Source organism: Daphnia pulicaria, chromosome 8 (genome assembly GCF_021234035.1).
Source record: "Daphnia pulicaria isolate SC F1-1A chromosome 8, SC_F0-13Bv2, whole genome shotgun sequence".
Classification (NCBI taxonomy): Eukaryota; Metazoa; Arthropoda; class Branchiopoda; order Diplostraca; family Daphniidae; genus Daphnia; species Daphnia pulicaria.
In genome coordinates, this window is record NC_060920.1 from 12,949,720 (window position 1) to 12,967,118 (window position 17,399).

The following is a 17,399-nucleotide window of genomic DNA, read 5'->3' on the forward strand; positions in this document are numbered from 1 at the left end:
GAATTTTCTTAAGAATGTCGGGATTGACTTGAAGAAGTTTTTTTCCTTCGTATTGAACTTGCTGATCCAAAAATGAGTTGCCACTTTGATGCCGATCAACTTGCTGTAGCTATTTCCAGGAGAATAAATCCTTTTGATGGGCATAGTGTGATTCACAAATTCCTACAGGTGTTAGCTACAAGTAAGCTGAGTTCCCATTAAAATTATTAAAAAAATTTCGAAATAATCACATTTTTTAATGTGATTCTTAGGTTATAAAGCCAGAGTTAATCCAATTGGAAATAAAAGAGTTGTTGTTCATCCCAAATCATCACAACTACTACTGTCAATTCCAAGGGTCGTAACTAATTTTTTGGACGAACAGAAATTTGAATGTCCTTTTTGTGAATTAATAATAGCGGATGGAGATTTACTAAACTTTTACTTAAACAACGATTGTAAGCATAGTATTTAAAAAAACTGAGTTATTGTTAGGTAAATTTGTTACTTAATTAGGTTCTGGTGCAGTTCATGGGTCTTCATGAAAAGTAATGGAATAAAGAACTGTGATGTCAATTTCTTCAACACCGGTGTGCTCTATCCTTCAGCACTCCCTATTTTATACAAATATTAATATTAATACTAATTTTAATACAAATATACAAATATTCAAAACATGTTATTCATCAAACCGTTCGTTTGATTTCTATCGGATCATGGTAACCGTCAATTTGAATTTATTTAACAACCATTTTACACTAGTCATTTGATTATCTAAAAATGACAGCAGCGTATTAGCAGGGTGTTACTAAACTATGGACTTGGACAGTCCATTTTGGACTACTAAAATATGGACTTCGGTGCAAAACTATGGACTTCACCAGATGGCGCTGCCTGTCAAAGTCCATATTTTAGAACCAGAACGCTCCACCAATGGCCATACTAAACTATGGACTTTTCCTGAAAAGTATGGACTTTATCCAAATTCAACATAAAACATAAACTACGAAGTACGAATCGTTCTATCATTTTTTTGTTTGATATATTTAACGTCCGTTCAATAAACTACAATAAGCCACGAGCTTTCTAGAGCTGGCGGGACACTTACTTTTTTAAAGCCATTTTTTAAAGCCATTTTGGTTCATTGTTTTTTATTATAATAATAGTAACAAATGCCAGAACACTGCTTGGTAGAATTCCGTCGGCGGTAGGATATATTTTTGTAAAATATTCTATTTTTTTTTTAATTTCTTCTAAAGTATTATTTTTTATTAATTTTGTCTTGCTTTATCCGATCTATAAAACGGTTTAAATACAAGATGTTTTTCCGTGTTAATTAAAGGCAAAATCTCTTGAATATTTTCAATCTTCTATTTGCGAATTTAACTAATATTCTTTCCTCCTATATCCACATTACTCTCACTAAGTTTACCCGGTTCCAAAGATAAAATTGAAAATTCGGGTTGTCCAAGTAAAGCACCAACTGCAAGAGAAGCATGAGCTACATATCTTTTTTGCTTAATTAATAGGTTTAAGCTTTTTATCAGATGATGAGCTATGCTTTTTATATCTTCGATTCATACTTAAGATCTCATTTTTTTTAAATTGACTTTTGCTTTTATATAAAACAACGTATAGGGCAAGAACAGTCTTTAGAGACATAAACGGTTCTGCAGCAGATTTAAAATTAATTCCCTCTTTTGAGAAATGTGTTCATACTGTGTACCTAAAAGATCAATAGCTCCATTATTAACAAAACCACTACCATATCTTAAAAAAATAAAGGGATACAAATAATGGGTATAATGGGTAATGCGAAAGCCAAAAAGAAAGCGGAAGTTGCGGATTATATGCCATCGCATTTGCGACAGCCTTGGCATTTTCATTTAATCCATCTGAATTGAGGTTTGATGGGTCACAAATGCGCTCCCATCTAATGAAATGCATTTCCGACGGCGCAATCATTCCTTTTCCAACCAAAGGACTCCGAACGCGTTCAAATTGGAGACCAAAGAAACAAATTTCCATTCCCCTCTTCTGTGTGTGTCGGATGCCCGACTTTGGATTTCATAAACTCCTTCCTAAAAAATTTCACGTTATGGTACAGTGCAACATTTGCCAAGAATATTTCCATCCGGAATGCGAGAACATACCCGAATCTGCCATCAAGTGCAAAAAAGTGCCCTGGTATTGCTCATCTTGCATTTAAACCTTGAATGACTTTGTTTTATTTCTTTTCTCAAATGTCAAATCAAGAATAATAATTAACCTTTTTTGAAATGTTCAAAATGTACCTTGTAAATCGTGTATTAATATTCGCAATACACCATTCAGAATGGATTTGTTGTTTTCTTAAATTTAATTAAAAGATATATTCATTTAACCGTTTAAAACTTAAGCGAAAATATTCGGATCTAAGCCAAGTTTATAAATTTAAAGTCCATACTATAGACGCCAAGTCCAGTGTTTCGGATACAACGCCATCTGATGAAGTCCATAGTTTCTGCAGGTTAAAGTCCATATTTTAGGTCCCAAAGTCCATAGTTTCGGACAGGCAGCGCCATCTGGTGAAGTCCATAGTTTTCGATCGAAGTCCATAGTTTAGTAGTCCAAAATGGACTGTCCAAGTCCATAGTTTAGTAACACCCGTATTAGCATTGTGTTTAGCATGTAGAAAGTAGAAAGCAGCAAGTCGCTCGTGATATCTGTCCATCAGAAAAACTGAAACTGAGCTTGAGCAACAAATCATTAAAAAAAAAGAAATATACTATATATGTATAGGAACTATGGCCTTTTTCGAAGGCAACAAGCTCGGCAACAAGCCTGTTTATCGGATTGAGCTCTGATGACCATTGGCACTCTGCCACTCTCCTCATAAGGAATTATGACCATTTTGTTTGCGCTATTCATCCATGTGATCATGGCCGGTGCTGTGATTGTTGACGCTTCTATAGAGAAGTGAAAGCCAGAGGACTTTCTCTCCTCAACGATATGATCAAAAGGCAAGTGAGTGAAATGCTTCTGCCTAATAATAAAAGGTGGTAGGACCACACCGTGCCATAATTAGGAAGGCATTCGTCTCGAGTCGCGTCCCCCAATTTCGCCACGACGACGAACCCTATATTTGGCCTCCCTACCAAGACAGGTATTATTAATTAAACATCATATTTTCGAATCTGGGAAAACGATGGACAAAAAAACTGGGCTTATGAAAGTTCGTGAGAATTAATCTGACCTTATTATTTTTTACCAAGAGGGGAATTGAATCATTGAGAAGACTCGTCTGCATTAGTCTGCTGCACTTACGTATTTTCATATTAGCTATTTGATTTATGTAGGCCTTTACTGAATTAATCGTTGAGCTAATATTATTTTTAAAAAGCAAATGCGAAATATTGTTTGTCGTCCAACTAAAGTTATAACCGGCCGGGTGGGCTTTCTGTGTATTTAACATTTCCCCATTTCACAAATTGACAGCTTCTAGGGAACGCGAGAAAGCTGCTATGACAACTTTCTTTCACTTTTGACTTGACGGCAAATCAAGGAGAGAACACAAGTGGCGGAGAAAATTGATGCTAGACCAATACCAGATTGATAATAAGACCAAAGAGATTTTTCCCCCATGAAAAAGGACGAAACACTGGATTGGTCTGGCAAATGTAAGTTACTGTTTTTTACTGGTACGAGCATATGAGAGTTTACCTAATTCTACATAATCAATCTTTAGACATTTTTACAAAGTGATGGTTGTGATGGTTTGGAATATTCACTTAAGTATGGGTCATAGTTCGATGACAGATTGATAGCTTACCAGTATCGTTTTTACTTTAATTGTTAGTTAAGTCAGTAATGTTACAAGTTATCAATTCCTTAAGATGGTGAAAGTTGAGTAATAATGCATAAACAAATAGTAACAGCTATAAGTAGAAATCTGACTTGTTGGTCAACTTTTTGTTCAAAACATTAATCTGATTCTATCTGAGTAATGGGCATGATGAACAAACAAGTATCAAGACTGAAGTAAAATATCGCATGCGTCTTGCGAAATGAAGAATTAATGACGATACCAATTCATTATCGGGGAGCAAGTCGTACCAGAATATTTTGTGGATGAAATTCCTAGTTTAGGCAAAACTCGTTCATTTGTACTTTCTTCCGTTTAGTTGAGGATCCCGTCTGGTTTTCTCTGACAGCTTTCTTCAACTCGCTTTGCCGTGGAGAAAGTATATAGTGCGTGGAAAAAGTGGATGTCAATGGCAATTTCACTTGCGGCCCACCATCTTTGGGGAATCAAAGTTTGTTTATAAAAGAGGAGTTTCTTCGATAGAATCGTCACATTGTTACCAACGTTTGACAGGACACGAATGGCCCTGACATTTTAAACTCCTGGTATTTCATTACATTCGATAGCAAATCATGGCTGTTTACAAAGTAATTAAACTCATCCTAGTGCGACTCGACTATTGTTCCTCTCAATAAAAACGTTCATTTGATCAGGTCGTGTTGATGATTGCCGTGGCTTTAGTTATCGTGGCGTACGCCCAGGAGGCTGTTGATGAAGATTTGGAGCTGGCCGAGACCAAAGGAAAGAAACACACCCGTCACATCCAGCCTAATAACAGACCTTCCCCACAACGATTTAGACCGCTTATTCCAGCCGGTGGTCTAAAAGGACGTGGTAGATCTGACAGCAGTGAAAACGGCGGCTCGAACGGAGGCGACGAGTACGATGCCAATAATGACGGTAAGAATTGAACTATCTGCGTGAACGAGCGTATATAGAATTTAAATTTGTTTGGATCATTCAGGATACATAATCATTTCGTACGGAGGAAGACTAGGAAAAGGGAAGAAAGGTAAGGCATTCTAATTACTACTGTTATAATTTTAAGAGGATAATTGGGTAATCATTGATCTAAATGGTCTTATGCTGTAGGTCAACGTTACGGAAACAAATATGGGAGTGATTACAGTGTTGAATATGTCGGAAATGTGTACGGATACGAGGACGGTAATCATTTTTATAATAATTTGTTCTGATCTTATCTTAATCGTGTCATCTTTCCATGTATAGATCATGGTTCCCAGCATGGAGGATTTTACGATGACGGATACAACACTGAACAGGATCACTTTAAAGGAAGCAGCGGTGCAGGTGGTAAGTCGTGCAAAGTTACAACTCCCCATAAAACCTTAATCACCGCCAATTGTTGTTCATGATAGATGGAAATGGTGAAAGCACCGGATCAAAAGGTAACAGCGAATCAACGGGCGGCTCTGCAGCTGATGGTGGAGTCGTCGGTGGAAGTGACGTAACAAGCAGTAAAGGGCAAGGATCCACGGGTAACAGTGGGTCCATCAGCGAATTAGCTGTGGCCGACGGAGGATCCAAAGGCAACAGTGGAACCACGAGCGATGCAGCTGTGACCAGCAGCGGAGACGCAATGGGCGGAAAAGGATCAAAGGGGGAATCCATGGTCGGTTCCACTTTGAGTGGTGGAGACGCCATGAGAGAAGAAGGAACTATGGGTGAAACTGGATCCAAAGGCACCGGTGAATCCATGGGAGAAGGACCAACAGACGCCGGAACAGTGAGTGAAATGGGCGACATGAAAGAAGGAGAAATGGGTGAAATGGACAACGTCAAAGAAGGAGAAATGGGTGAAATGGGCGACGTCAAAAAAGGAGAAATGGGCGATACGGAATCTGAGATGGAAGTATCAAAAGGTGAATCCATGGGAGAAGTCGAAACAGATGTGGGAGACGCACCCGGAGACGAAGAATTAAAGGGTGTGGACGGATCCATGGCAAATGGCGAAGGTGCCGGTGGTGATGACGAAAAATCCAACAGCGGGAAAAGCAGTAGCGAAATGGTCAACACTGGCACAAGTATATAATTAAAAGTAAATCCAAAAATAGAATATTAACTAATCAATTGTATTCCTTTTGACACGCAGAGGACAGTGTTGAAGTAGGAGGAAGCGCTGAAGATAGTGAATACATCTTAGAGGTTGTCCTATCCGAAGACGATGAACTGGAAGAAGATGCATCTAACAAAGGAAGTGTATTAGATGAAACTATCACCAAAGATAGCCCAGCTATGGCCGGAAAAACGTCATCCGTTACCATGGAAAAGGAGAAGGTGACTGAAGGCAGTACCTCAGGTTCGGCTGCCACTGTCATCTCATCCGCAATGAGCGGTAAAGAGATGAGCCTTGCCATTGACGAAATGCTCAAAATGGCTCAGATGATCAAAATTGACGAGATGATCAAAAACGGAGAAATGTCAAAAGTTGACGAAATGCTCAAAAACGCAGAAATGATGAAACCTGAAGTAACTAAAGAAATCATGTCTTCTGTAACTAATATGGAGAAAGAGATTAAGGAAACCTTGTCTTCTGTTACCATGGAGAAGGAGAATAAGGAAACAATGTCTTCTGTTGCTATGGAAACGAATAAGGAAACAACGTCTTCTGTTGCTATGGAGACGACAGAGACTAAGACTTCCGGAGACGGCGCTTCTAGCAGCACTGCCGGAAGTATGGGTCAAAGAAGAATAGGAAGAAACGGAAGTGGTACCCCAAGACCTGGCCAACCGGCAAGTGGGGATCGAAGATCAATAACGGCAGGAAAAGTAACTCCGGTAACTTCGACAAACAGAGTACAGCAAGCAAAGGGATCTGTTAGCAGCAAAACCACCAGAAGTTCTTCCGGAAGCAGCCCAAAGCCATCAAATTTGCCAGTCAACGTCCGCAACGCTGGATCACCTAGGAGTAAACCAGACAACAACCAACGGAAACTCATTCCACCAAGAAACAATTCAGAAGTGAATGGGAATGGCAACAGAAGACCATCGGGAATAAACACGGGCAAAGTGAGCAGTGTTCCTGTGAACAGTGCGAAGAAATTAAACGTCACCCTCGTGCCCACCAGTAAACCAGTTAGAAGTTCAATCGCAAGCGTCGACAAAGAGCCAAAAATATTGCCAGGAAACGGCGAAAAGGTTACCAGCGGAGGAAAGAGCCCCATCAGAAGTAATGAGCCAATCATCAGTAGTGTTCAAAATGGCACAATCGTCACATCTACAAGCAGTGTGGATGGAGAAAGAAGATTCTTAAACATGGGCAACTGGAGAAAGCAAGAAAAGGGGGCTGCCAGTGGTAAATCTGCCAGGAGCCCTTCCGGCGCAAGCAGTGGCACCAGAGGCAAACCAGGACCTGGAAATGGCGAAAAGGTCATCAACCGTGGAATAAAAGCTATCCAGTCCAAACCCGCTCAGCTCATGAAACCACCGTCAAAACTAAAAGCGAATCCAATGATGGGAGACACTAGACCTACTTTTTTCACCGAGAGCCGTCTGAAAGGCGAAACGACAACTGAAAAATCCATCCGCACTGAATTGGGCGGTAGGCCATCGAAAAACAGCGTCAAAGAAAAGAGAGGAATTCCCAGCAGTGCACCAGACAACAGCAAAGCAGTCAGCAACACTTCAGCCGGTAACAAAGGAGAAAAGGGTGGCAGAGGATCTGACAGAAGTAAAGGCAACGGTAAAAAAGAAATTGTTAGCAGCAGTACAACAGAGTCACCTGTGACTGGAGACGATGGTAACGCGGGATCGGTTACTGGAGAGAAACACAACAGTGGGTTCGTCAGGAACGCATCTCCACTCAGTATTGTTCGCTATTTACGAAAAGGTATTGGCCGATATCTTTAATTGGTAATGATTATTTTCATGAAATCTCCCGGCTGCTGCAAACGGCGGAATAATATGTGCCCCTGTTACATTATCCTAGGTTTTTATTGTTTTCTTATGTACTTTGTTTAACTTGTTACAATGCATTGCATGGTACTGTGTGCCGTCCAGTGAGTTTATGTTAGAAAATATAACGCAGCTGTTACAATTTTACCTCATCCAGTTAAAAATGTGATTGCTTAAGCATTATAAGTCGTGATAGGTCTAACTTAGAATATTTCTTTAAGCCCAATACGTTTTTCGTCCGTCAAATGATCATAACTTTTAAGTATATTAGCTTTAACACTTGTTAAGATATCATTAAGATCGATCGATATCACTCATGTGTAGATACATTTTTTAACATGTCATTTGTCAAGGTAAACAGGTTGAAGCAAAAAACGTTCCATTCCCTTTTGTGCACCACTTTTTTATAAGGAGTGCCAAAAATAGTAGAAAGCTATCAAACTCATTGGAATTATATAGCATATCGAGGTTAATTTGAACTTAGTTATACTGTTGACGTCACTGCTCTGTATAATTTGTTTCATGGTCGACGAGGCTATCATAGATCAACGATTCGAAGCGATAATTTTAAAAAATTTAGTCATCATATTTGATGAGGTCGATCATAAAGTTCTGGGCTGCATAAATTAATGGGAAATATTGAAGGTCCCATACCGCCAATCGGAGACAAGCGAAACAAAATGATTATAATTGCCAACAGATATTATAAAAGTCGGGGTTCTTTTATATAAAATAATCAGTAATAAATGCTGACTTTTGTTACCTGTTATCATCAAAACAGGTTATATGGAGCAGAATATAGAAATCCATCTTTGGACACGATAAAAACTGAGCATTTCCTGTTTCGCCATGAGTGAATGACATGTTCACACTTAACAAACACGAACATAACAAGAATTTACGGTCATGGTCATCACAGGCTTCCTTATTACATTTAAGTTTATTTTTTTCCCCTGATCATATTTTGTCATTTTCATTCAAAAGTAATCTGAACGCTAAGTTAATTGCAATTGTTTATCATAAGTTATTTTGCAACGCTGTGCATTCCTGCCATGCTGCATACACACACACAAGTTTCTTGGTGAAATGTCGTAAATCTTATTTCGAAAAAATTGCCAGTCGTCATAGTTATGTGATACGAGAAATTGTCGATTTTTAACATTGTGTGTCTCTGATTCCTATGGACGTGAAAGTTTTATTCCAATATCAGATATCTCGATTCCCCAAGCCTCTCACAGAGAAATCGGCCATGATGATCAAGTTTAGACGACGACGACGAAAACAAAAATGTTCTTATTTTGACGTGAAGATAGAAAGTCAAAATGAGGACTCTTGGTGGGTAACTGGGCAAGAAAATAAGTATGCCATGAAGTATTACTTTTTGTTTTAAAGCACAAAATTTATAAAAGGAATAAGAATTAATGACAGAGCAACGTGTTATCGTCAAACAAGACGACTCACCGCAACAACGCAAGGATAAATTCCTAGATAGAAAAACTAGTTCGTACTTTCATCCTTCTTGTTGTCCCGTCTGGTTTTTTTCCCAACGACTTTCTATCAATTGTAGATGCCCATGGTTCGAGTAAAACAAAACTATTTAAGGAGAAAGAAAAGATCATAAAAGAGGAAGAATCCCAGTCACGTCAAGTCACATTACCACCAAGTTTTGGCCTGCTCGGACATCGGGAATGAATGGCCGACTATCGCGAAAACTTTGAAAATACTCGACCCATTATTTCAAGCGAAAATGAAGTCTTCTAAAGTAATTATTCACTTATTTGGAAGATATTCTGGCAATGTGTTTAGTAATTTTTCTCATTTGAATTCTTTTTTGGTGTCAGCTGAACGTGTTAATCTTTGTGACTTATTTGGTGATCGTGTCTATCGTATCGGCCCAGGAGGTTGACGATAAAGATCTGGAGCTGTCGGAGACTAAATTCAAGAAATACTACATCCAACGTCACGATAGCGGACACGGTGGCTGTGATGATGGTACGTAGCTTAATTGAACGCGACTTATTAAATGCGTTACATTTGTTTGGTTTTTAATTAGGACATGAAGAGGTTGTAAAGGTTAAAGGGAAAGGTAAAGACTTTCAAGCACATCAGGCTAAATGTTTCAGCTTTTGTTTAACTTTTCGTCTCCAACAACAGGCTCCAGTTATAATGTCGGCGGTAACGATGAAGGGATTAAAGGTGGAAAGGGCAAAGCCAGTGGAGGTAATAATAAGAGAAATAACTTTATCCATCGGAAGCAACTGCATTTTATGACTGTTTTAATTTTGTGTGTCGTTGTATACTTTTAGGTGGATATAGTAGGGGTGGGGGAAAAAGCAGCGGATCTGGAAGTGGTGAACAGAGTACCAGCGCAAAAGGTAAAGCAAAAACTTTATATGCCCATCACAAAATATGGATGGTAATTCATTCTTTTTAAACAATCTAATTAGGTCATACTGTGTCCCATGGAAAGGCCAAAGGAAAAGGTAATGTCTATAAGTTTAAATCATGCAATTTTCTGCAATTCCAATGTATTTGAACTCATTTATAGGTCATGGGGGCGGATACAGTAGTGGGTCCAATAAAGGCGAAAAAGGAGGCAAGTCAAACTATGTGGGCAATTTATCTGTCCAGATTAAATTTTTGATAATTCAGTTCTATATTCTTTTTAATGGTGATTGTACTTTGTACTTTCAAAAATCTAGGATATGAAGTCGTCATTAGAAAGGTCAAAGTGAAAAAAGTGAAAATCAAAGGAGGTATGTGGGTCGATACATTGTCCATTTCGATAGTATTGATTTGTCTTGTCAATGTGTGCCCCTTCACAAACTTTTCTTTTTAACTAAAATTGTAGGTCATCATGGGCACAGGATTGGCAGTGGAAGTGATGGTGGTGGTAGCGATGAAGACTCAAACAACGGAAGAAATGGTAACAACAGTTTAGTGAATTATTTCTATTGTCTTTTAACTCCATTTAAAAACCAAACACAATCAGGATATGCGCGTGTAAGGGTCAAAGGGAAGGGCAAAAAAGGAGGTAATAATGCAACGAAAATTTCGAGCTTCAATTTAAAATTGATTAGATTTAATTTTTCTGGAATTCACAATTTCTGTTGTTCATTACAGGTCATGGATACAGTATTGGTAAATAAGAAACTCAATCGTAAACTTGTGTAAATATCTATAATTCATCTAAATTTGGTTGCTTTTTCTTCGCTAGGTTACGACAGCGGCGCTGGAAAAGGCAGTGGATCCGTTAAAGTAAAAGGCGTAACAAAGGGGAAAGGCACAACAAGTAATGTAACTTTCTTAAGGTAGCATAAAAGTCCTTTCTAACTGCCTCTTCTTTTTTCCACGATAGGTGGGTACAGCAGCAAAAGTGGGAGCAGTGGATCTGGAAGTGGAGAGGAGGGATCGGGCGGAGGTAATTTTAGCAATGAATGTTGCCTCAATATTTGTCAAAGACTGTTAATTAACAATTTGTAATACTATAGGCGAAAAGAATGGCAATAAAGGCAAAGTTAAAAGATCCGTATCAGTACCTAGCGGACAAGCCTACAGAGTTGATGGGAATGTGGTAAACATATCCATTTCCACCATATTCACATCCCATCGCAAACCAAACGTGGGACCCCGACCTGTTGTTGATGGTAGTAAAAACAGCAACAAAAATAGTAGAAGAGAAGCTCCCAGTATGAAACCCTTCAATCCTAACAATTGCTCATATTTGGGAATTCTAAAAAATCGTTTGTTTCAAAGGTGGAAAAAGTTCTGTGAGGGTAGGAAATCAAAGCACAAACGGAAAAGTTGTTATTCGATCTGTACCTGTTGTTGCTAGTGTAACAAAGAAAAGCAACACCACATCAAGTAACGAAGGCAGAAATCACACAGTCCAACAGTCGAAATATAAACTTAATGGCTTGTTTCATTTTTTAAGGTGGCGTTGGGCCCGAAAAAGAACGTAGTAGTAACGGAATAAGGCACATTGGGACTGTTATTGGCAATAAAGGCAACAGTACCACAAGCAACGGAAGCCTAATTCTACGTAAGTCAAATTTCCATGCGGTGTACCCAAACTGATTATCATTAAATACCTTCGTCTTTATTGAAACCAGAATAAAGAGGATCAATTAAAATTTGTTTTCAGGAAGTGGTGGATCCGCGAGTAATGAAAAGGGCCATAATGACAATGGAAGAAGAAGTATCGGAACTGCTATAGGCGGAAGAAGCAATAGTAGCCCAAGTAAGTAATGAAGGGATTTTACACAAAATGTTAGACATTGTGAATTAAACGGATTCCTTTTATAAAGGTAGCGGTGGAAGCGGCGAACGAGGCAACGGAAGAAGAAATGTAGGATCAGTTATCGGAGATAAGGGCAACAACAGCTCCAGTAATGGGAACAAAGCTCAAAGTATGATCCAATTTCAATCACCGTCTAAATTAAACATTTTAATTATTTTTTTTTAAAGATAGCAGTGGAGCATCGAATAGCGAAAGGAACAATGGAGGAAACGCGAAAAGAAACATTGGATCTGTTATTGGCGAAAGAAACAACAAGGATAATGGAGGAAAAACTACAAGTATACAATGCACTTGCATAATTTGTGGGTGATTTTGGAACAATCTTCATGAATTTTACTTTTTAAAGGTGTAACTGGGTCCATCAACACAGGGAAGGAGAATATTGAAAACGCGAAAAGGAACGTTGTTCCCGGTAAAGGCGTAAGTAGGGGGCCTATTAGTGGACCTATTAGTGGACCTATCAGTGGACCTATCAATGGGCCTAGTGGACCTAGTGGACGAGTAACGGTTCAAGGTATATAAAGTGAATCCCAAGCACATTTATAATTGATGGTAGGCCTATTGTAAACGAGGTTTCATTTCTATTCAGCACCAGGGAGAGCAGGCGGAAGAGTGCAACCTTCTCCAACCTTTACCCGTTCTCAGCCATTGACAATTCCTCCTGCGAAACCTCATCCGAACGTGCCAACCCACCTGCAAGAAATTCCTTACATTGACATTCTTTTCCGATAAAAATTTGTTTTATTTCGTTTCTTTACTCAAATAATATATTCTGATTGGATGAATGAATTTTGTGATTATTTTTTTAACACATGTAAAAAAGGAATGCAAAAAGGACCACTTGAATTTTTTTAAAATGTCCATTAATTACTCCATTATTAGAATGGCAACTCTGCATTGTTGTCAGACTCAAGTCTCAACACTCAAGAGTCGTTCGGAGTGTTTCATTTTTCGCGCCTTGTTCGTCGTGGTCGGTCGTCTGTTTGTTCTCGTTGCCTTCTTTCGCGCTTGTTTTCTCCTCTGGCTGTACTGAATGTGAATGAGTTATTGGAGGTAATTAATCCGATCCCTTGCTGCGCGCGCGAGTTTCCCGATAGGAGTGGTCCAACAATTAGAAAATAGTTTTCCTCAAGTCTATATTTTGATTTTCCGATTTTCCCTTTATGGTAAAATCTATTGCACTCCGGAGCGCTCAAGTGTCAATAAAAGAGGCTAATGCATTCCGGAGTCCTCTAACGTCTACTTTTTTTGCGGAGTTTAGGTGTCTTTTTAGCTTTGGGTTCGATATTTTTGTTCGATTAATCGTTTTATAGGGAATAAAAAAAAGCCTCATAACAATAGGAACGGAAAAAAAATGCTAACCGAAATGAATCCGCCCAAACAATTAAAAACCTACACGCGAGTTTGAATCAAAAGTACGGGTGTGACAGTAAAAGTAAAGTATGCACTATGGAAATGAACATTCGTGTCGCATTCGTGTACAACAAAATGAACAAAACCCGCAGTGATGACACCATTGAATTCGAAGAACGGGAAGAACATGTTTCGAACTGCGGTGGAAGAGGTTATCCATCAGCAATTTCCGAAAGTTGATAATCTACCTAAAGAAGTTTCAAATTTGGATGCGGAATTTTATCTGTGGGAGTCAGTTTTGCCAGCTGCAACTGTGGTTTTTTTTTAGTTGTGTTTTTTTTTTTATCGTTTCCAAAAGAAAATAATACAAAATTCCTTCAGCTGTCCGAGAAGTGTGTAGAATTCAAAACAAAAATGAAAACCATTGAAAAAATTATTGAAACTTTTAAAAACGGAAGTAATCGAAAAAATATAATTGTAATTTCTAGTAAGTTTTAGTTTTACTATTCCGGCAGTCCTATCCACTGAAGAAAATTTCATTTACGATATCTTCTCAAGTTACTTTTTAACGCTTTATAATGGGAAATGTTTCTTTATTTCTTATTTGTCAACCTTGTTTTATACTTTTAAAAGTTTCATCTGTTAGAAATTTTATATCATCGGTATTTACATTTCTACAGGATTTTAATTAAATAAAAAGTTACAAACGATAATTCTAACAATTTTTATGTTATTACGCATGGTTCCCTATTCACGGATGCACTTCTAGCTTTTTTCACACTCTTCCTATAACCATCGCCTATAACGTGCTGCTGTCACCAACCCTCGTTGCCTATTCACGGAATCACTTCTAACTTTTTCCATATTCCTTCTATACCGTATCACTTCGATCACCCCTCATCACTCTGCTATTTCGACATCAGTTCATGATTTGCATTTATTTCACATCACTGTAAACAAGGAACACTCATTCGTGGATTTAATTTTACATTTTTTTCCCCGCACCGAGTCCAACAACCAGAAACCGCGTTGAATTCTTCAGTAGATAGCAGAATCGATCCTGAGTTAAACAAGATGACAAATAATGTTACAATTTTTGAAAGGAAGGCCAATTCATGGCCCTCTTGATGTGACATTGAAGAGTTTCACCCTAGGGTAATCGAACAGTAATCGAAAGAATTCCGAAGAATTCTAATACCTGAAGAATCCTTCCTATATGGATCCGTTTCGTCGAGCGACACTTCGAGTGAATCAGCCTCGAGGATGAGATCTTCAGCAGTTTGAGAAGAAAGAGTTGTAAGAGGAACATTATGTGATGATGATGATGAGATCGGATGAAACGTTTGATGGCGTTGTCCACACGAATGAGTTTAGCTGTCGAGGAACTAACGGAGATTTGCGTGAATTCTTCTTGTTAGAAGTGATACAATTCGAGCCATCTGATGTTTCCAAATTAAAACCAAATTTAGTTAAAAAGGTAAAATTATCCTGTAGATTGATCGACGAGTTTTTACCTCTAGAAAACAAAGAATTCGCATGTTCTGAGTTGTTGAACGCTGGAGGTTGTTCGACAACTTCTGAAATACCGTCTTTAGTCGTACAATTGCTGTCCTGTGACTCTTCGTTGCCATTGTAGAAATCGCGTTGCTCCCCGGTCACTGACAATTTTTGAAGTTCATTGAATCCACTCTTATAACCAATATTTTCTTCTGAGAAGAAGCGTCAGTAGCTCGTTGCATAATGTTAGATAATTGAGACAAACATGCTGTTAACTCATCAGTAGATAGCAGCGTCGATCCTGAGTTAAACAAGATGACAAATTTTGGTTAAATTTTTGAAAGGACGATTTTAACAATATAATAACACACCTGCCAGTTCATGGCCCTCTCTGTGAGACATATTGAAGAGTTTCACTCTCGGGTAATCGAAAATGAAGTTTTTATAACGTCACATCAGCGCGAGAGGATCGTTTCAAGACGAGTCCGTCTTGAACGACAAAAAAGCCACAGAGGTAACGGCCATCTTTGATTCCGCTGATCGCATTGCCTTCATTATTTGCCTTCTTTTTGGCCCCTGGACCTTGTTGTTTCGCTCCTCCTTAACACGAAAGATAAAATCATCACAAGCAGATCGAGCATTCGATCATTCCTCCCTGGGGTTTGCCTCGGCAAATACAGTAATAAGCAAGGCCTTGATAATTGGACTTTTTTCTAAAGTCAAAACACAAAAAAATTAGTTCACGATTATGGTATAGTGAATTATGATATTTACTTGAATGTTTTGATCTCGGATACGTTTGAAGCCAGTTAATTCGTTGTTTTCACTCTCTTTGAAAGCTTCTTCGATTAGTCGAGGATTTTATTTCTTCTCTGATTCAAGGGTGATTACGTCAGTCGCGTTGATTGGGTTGAAGGGAGCTTCTTTGGATCGACGGCGTTGACCTTCCCGGATGTAACGGTCGGCGTTGTTAGGAAAGCCAGTTCGTTAATGGAATATTTGGAACAACTTTAACAGGGGGAATCCAAACTGATCTCTTGTCTCAGTAATATAGTAAAGGATTGGCCAAAGGAGAAAGACTGTTGAAAAAACTTGAGCGAAAGTAATTCCAACATTGTTGGGAATGAAGCCTGTAGCACTGTGTACAATCTAGATACAAAATAAGCAAACAAGCTTTAAACAATAAGTTGGAGAAAATATATAATTAAATTGCATGTACCAGAAGTTGAATGTTAAATTCCACTTATTTGGTAGTAAAACTGAAATTTCCTGAGTTGTGCTGTAGTAGGGTAGAGCACAGTAACAGGAAATAAGCTCACCCGTTATTCCAATAGGATACAAGATAATGAAAAAAAATATCTGTTCAAACAGAAACATTAGTGGATAATGAAACCAAAAGTAAAATTTTTAAATAGTAATATTTACCTGCACCAATGTAATTGCTGGCACAGTAGAGAGTAAATTCAAGATGTAGTAAAGGTAGCAAAGAACTTCAAGCAGTGACAGTCCAAGAAATCAATAACAGGGGGAATCCAAACTGATCTCTTGTCTCAGTAACATAGTAAAGGATTGGCCAAAGGAGAAAAACTCTTGAAAAAACTTGAGCGAAAGTAATTCCAACATTGCTGGGGATGATGCTTTGGCACTGTGTACAATCTAAATAGATACAAAATAACCAAACAAGCATTAAAGAATAAGTTGGAGAAAATATTATTAATAAATTACATGTACCTTAAGATCAAAAGATTGCCTACATACTTTAAAAAGATTGCCTACAAACTTCAAACTACATTTGACTACATTTCCTGAAACTTGGTTGATTAGCAGCCAGCCATCAATTGTTTTGTTTTGTCTTGTTTTGTTTTTTTGTCTTGTTTTTTTCATTTCTATTATTTTCTATTATTCCAATCCAAGGCCGCGTGAACTGTCTCGGTCTATCAAAATCAAAACTAAACGTAAACAGTGGACCGAGATTGCCTAGATAATAGGCTGTGTTTATATAGCACGGCTTTATAGCAATGCGTCAGAACCATCTAACGGCAGTTTAATAAAACACGAAAACACAAATTTGAGTTTTTAATTATGATTTCGTCGACGTATAAAAATCTAAATGCGACGGCTCCATGTAAAACCTTGTCTTGCACAAGATGATCAAAATTTCCTAATTGTTGAACTATAAGACAAAAAATGTATAAGACATTAATGAAAATAAACAACTTTCCTATCTCACTGAGAGGAACGACGCCATCTGTTGGTGTGGGTTGGGTTGGGTTGGGTCAAGAAAAAAGGTCTTTGGCGATAGAATCCCTATCGGGAAATTTCTTTATGTTATCATTTTCACGGCTGTTGTGAGTTTTACATGGTTTAGTACTTATTAGTTGAAGCTGGCAAATAGGGATACTAGCAAACCATCTTAAACCTTGCATACCTACACTAACAATGTTTTACATAAGAGATTAAAATGTGATAATACCACAGCAATCTTGCAAATTTTTAAATCTTTTCATATGT

At 38.2% G+C, this 17,399-nt stretch overlaps 2 protein-coding genes and 2 long non-coding RNA genes across 13 annotated transcripts; 2 read left to right on the plus strand and 2 right to left on the minus strand.

Annotated features, from left to right (window-relative positions):
* Positions 1–2,808: 2,808 nt before the first annotated feature.
* LOC124310902 (flocculation protein FLO11-like) lies at positions 2,809–7,885 on the plus strand. Of its 8 annotated transcripts, none has more exons than XM_046775041.1 (8): positions 2,809–3,124; positions 3,457–3,638; positions 4,477–4,723; positions 4,788–4,835; positions 4,916–4,990; positions 5,054–5,137; positions 5,203–5,868; positions 5,937–7,885. In XM_046775041.1, exons 3-8 carry the CDS (start codon positions 4,486–4,488, stop codon positions 7,691–7,693), a joined length of 2,868 nt encoding a protein of 955 aa, XP_046630997.1. In that variant the 5' UTR covers positions 2,809–3,124; positions 3,457–3,638; positions 4,477–4,485; the 3' UTR covers positions 7,694–7,885. The 8 variants fall into 8 exon arrangements, with proteins under 8 accessions (XP_046630997.1, XP_046630999.1, XP_046631000.1 ...); XM_046775044.1 differs by lacking the exons at positions 2,809–3,124; positions 3,457–3,638 and adding an exon at positions 4,179–4,410 and having other exon boundaries at positions 5,937–6,399; positions 6,433–7,885; XM_046775046.1 differs by lacking the exons at positions 2,809–3,124; positions 3,457–3,638 and adding an exon at positions 4,179–4,410 and having other exon boundaries at positions 5,203–5,640; positions 5,674–5,868.
* Positions 7,886–8,781: 896 nt separating this feature from the next.
* On the plus strand, positions 8,782–12,827 carry LOC124311068 (keratin, type I cytoskeletal 9-like). 3 transcript variants are annotated; one of them, XM_046775354.1, is made up of 22 exons: positions 8,782–9,238; positions 9,306–9,500; positions 9,580–9,730; positions 9,792–9,824; positions 9,893–9,958; positions 10,045–10,113; positions 10,186–10,221; positions 10,287–10,334; positions 10,441–10,494; positions 10,590–10,664; positions 10,731–10,772; positions 10,862–10,879; positions 10,956–11,030; positions 11,097–11,159; positions 11,230–11,427; positions 11,495–11,602; positions 11,673–11,780; positions 11,883–11,978; positions 12,046–12,126; positions 12,206–12,316; positions 12,385–12,552; positions 12,628–12,827. In XM_046775354.1, exons 2-22 carry the CDS (start codon positions 9,486–9,488, stop codon positions 12,768–12,770), a joined length of 1,758 nt encoding a protein of 585 aa, XP_046631310.1. In that variant the 5' UTR covers positions 8,782–9,238; positions 9,306–9,485; the 3' UTR covers positions 12,771–12,827. The 3 variants fall into 3 exon arrangements, with proteins under 3 accessions (XP_046631310.1, XP_046631311.1, XP_046631309.1); XM_046775353.1 differs by having other exon boundaries at positions 8,783–9,238; positions 12,046–12,147; XM_046775355.1 differs by lacking the exon at positions 12,628–12,827 and having other exon boundaries at positions 12,046–12,147; positions 12,210–12,316; positions 12,385–12,523.
* Positions 12,828–14,091: 1,264 nt separating this feature from the next.
* Positions 14,092–15,464, minus strand: LOC124311641. The gene is made up of 4 exons (XR_006910060.1): positions 15,260–15,464; positions 14,906–15,189; positions 14,590–14,830; positions 14,092–14,451 (listed from the first exon to the last, which is right to left on the minus strand). It is a non-coding gene; the product is annotated as an uncharacterized LOC124311641 (long non-coding RNA).
* A 514-nt stretch (positions 15,465–15,978) lies between these two features.
* LOC124311679 lies at positions 15,979–16,356 on the minus strand. The gene is made up of 3 exons (XR_006910120.1): positions 16,314–16,356; positions 16,108–16,247; positions 15,979–16,037 (listed from the first exon to the last, which is right to left on the minus strand). It is a non-coding gene; the product is annotated as an uncharacterized LOC124311679 (long non-coding RNA).
* Between the last annotated feature and the right edge of the window lie 1,043 nt (positions 16,357–17,399).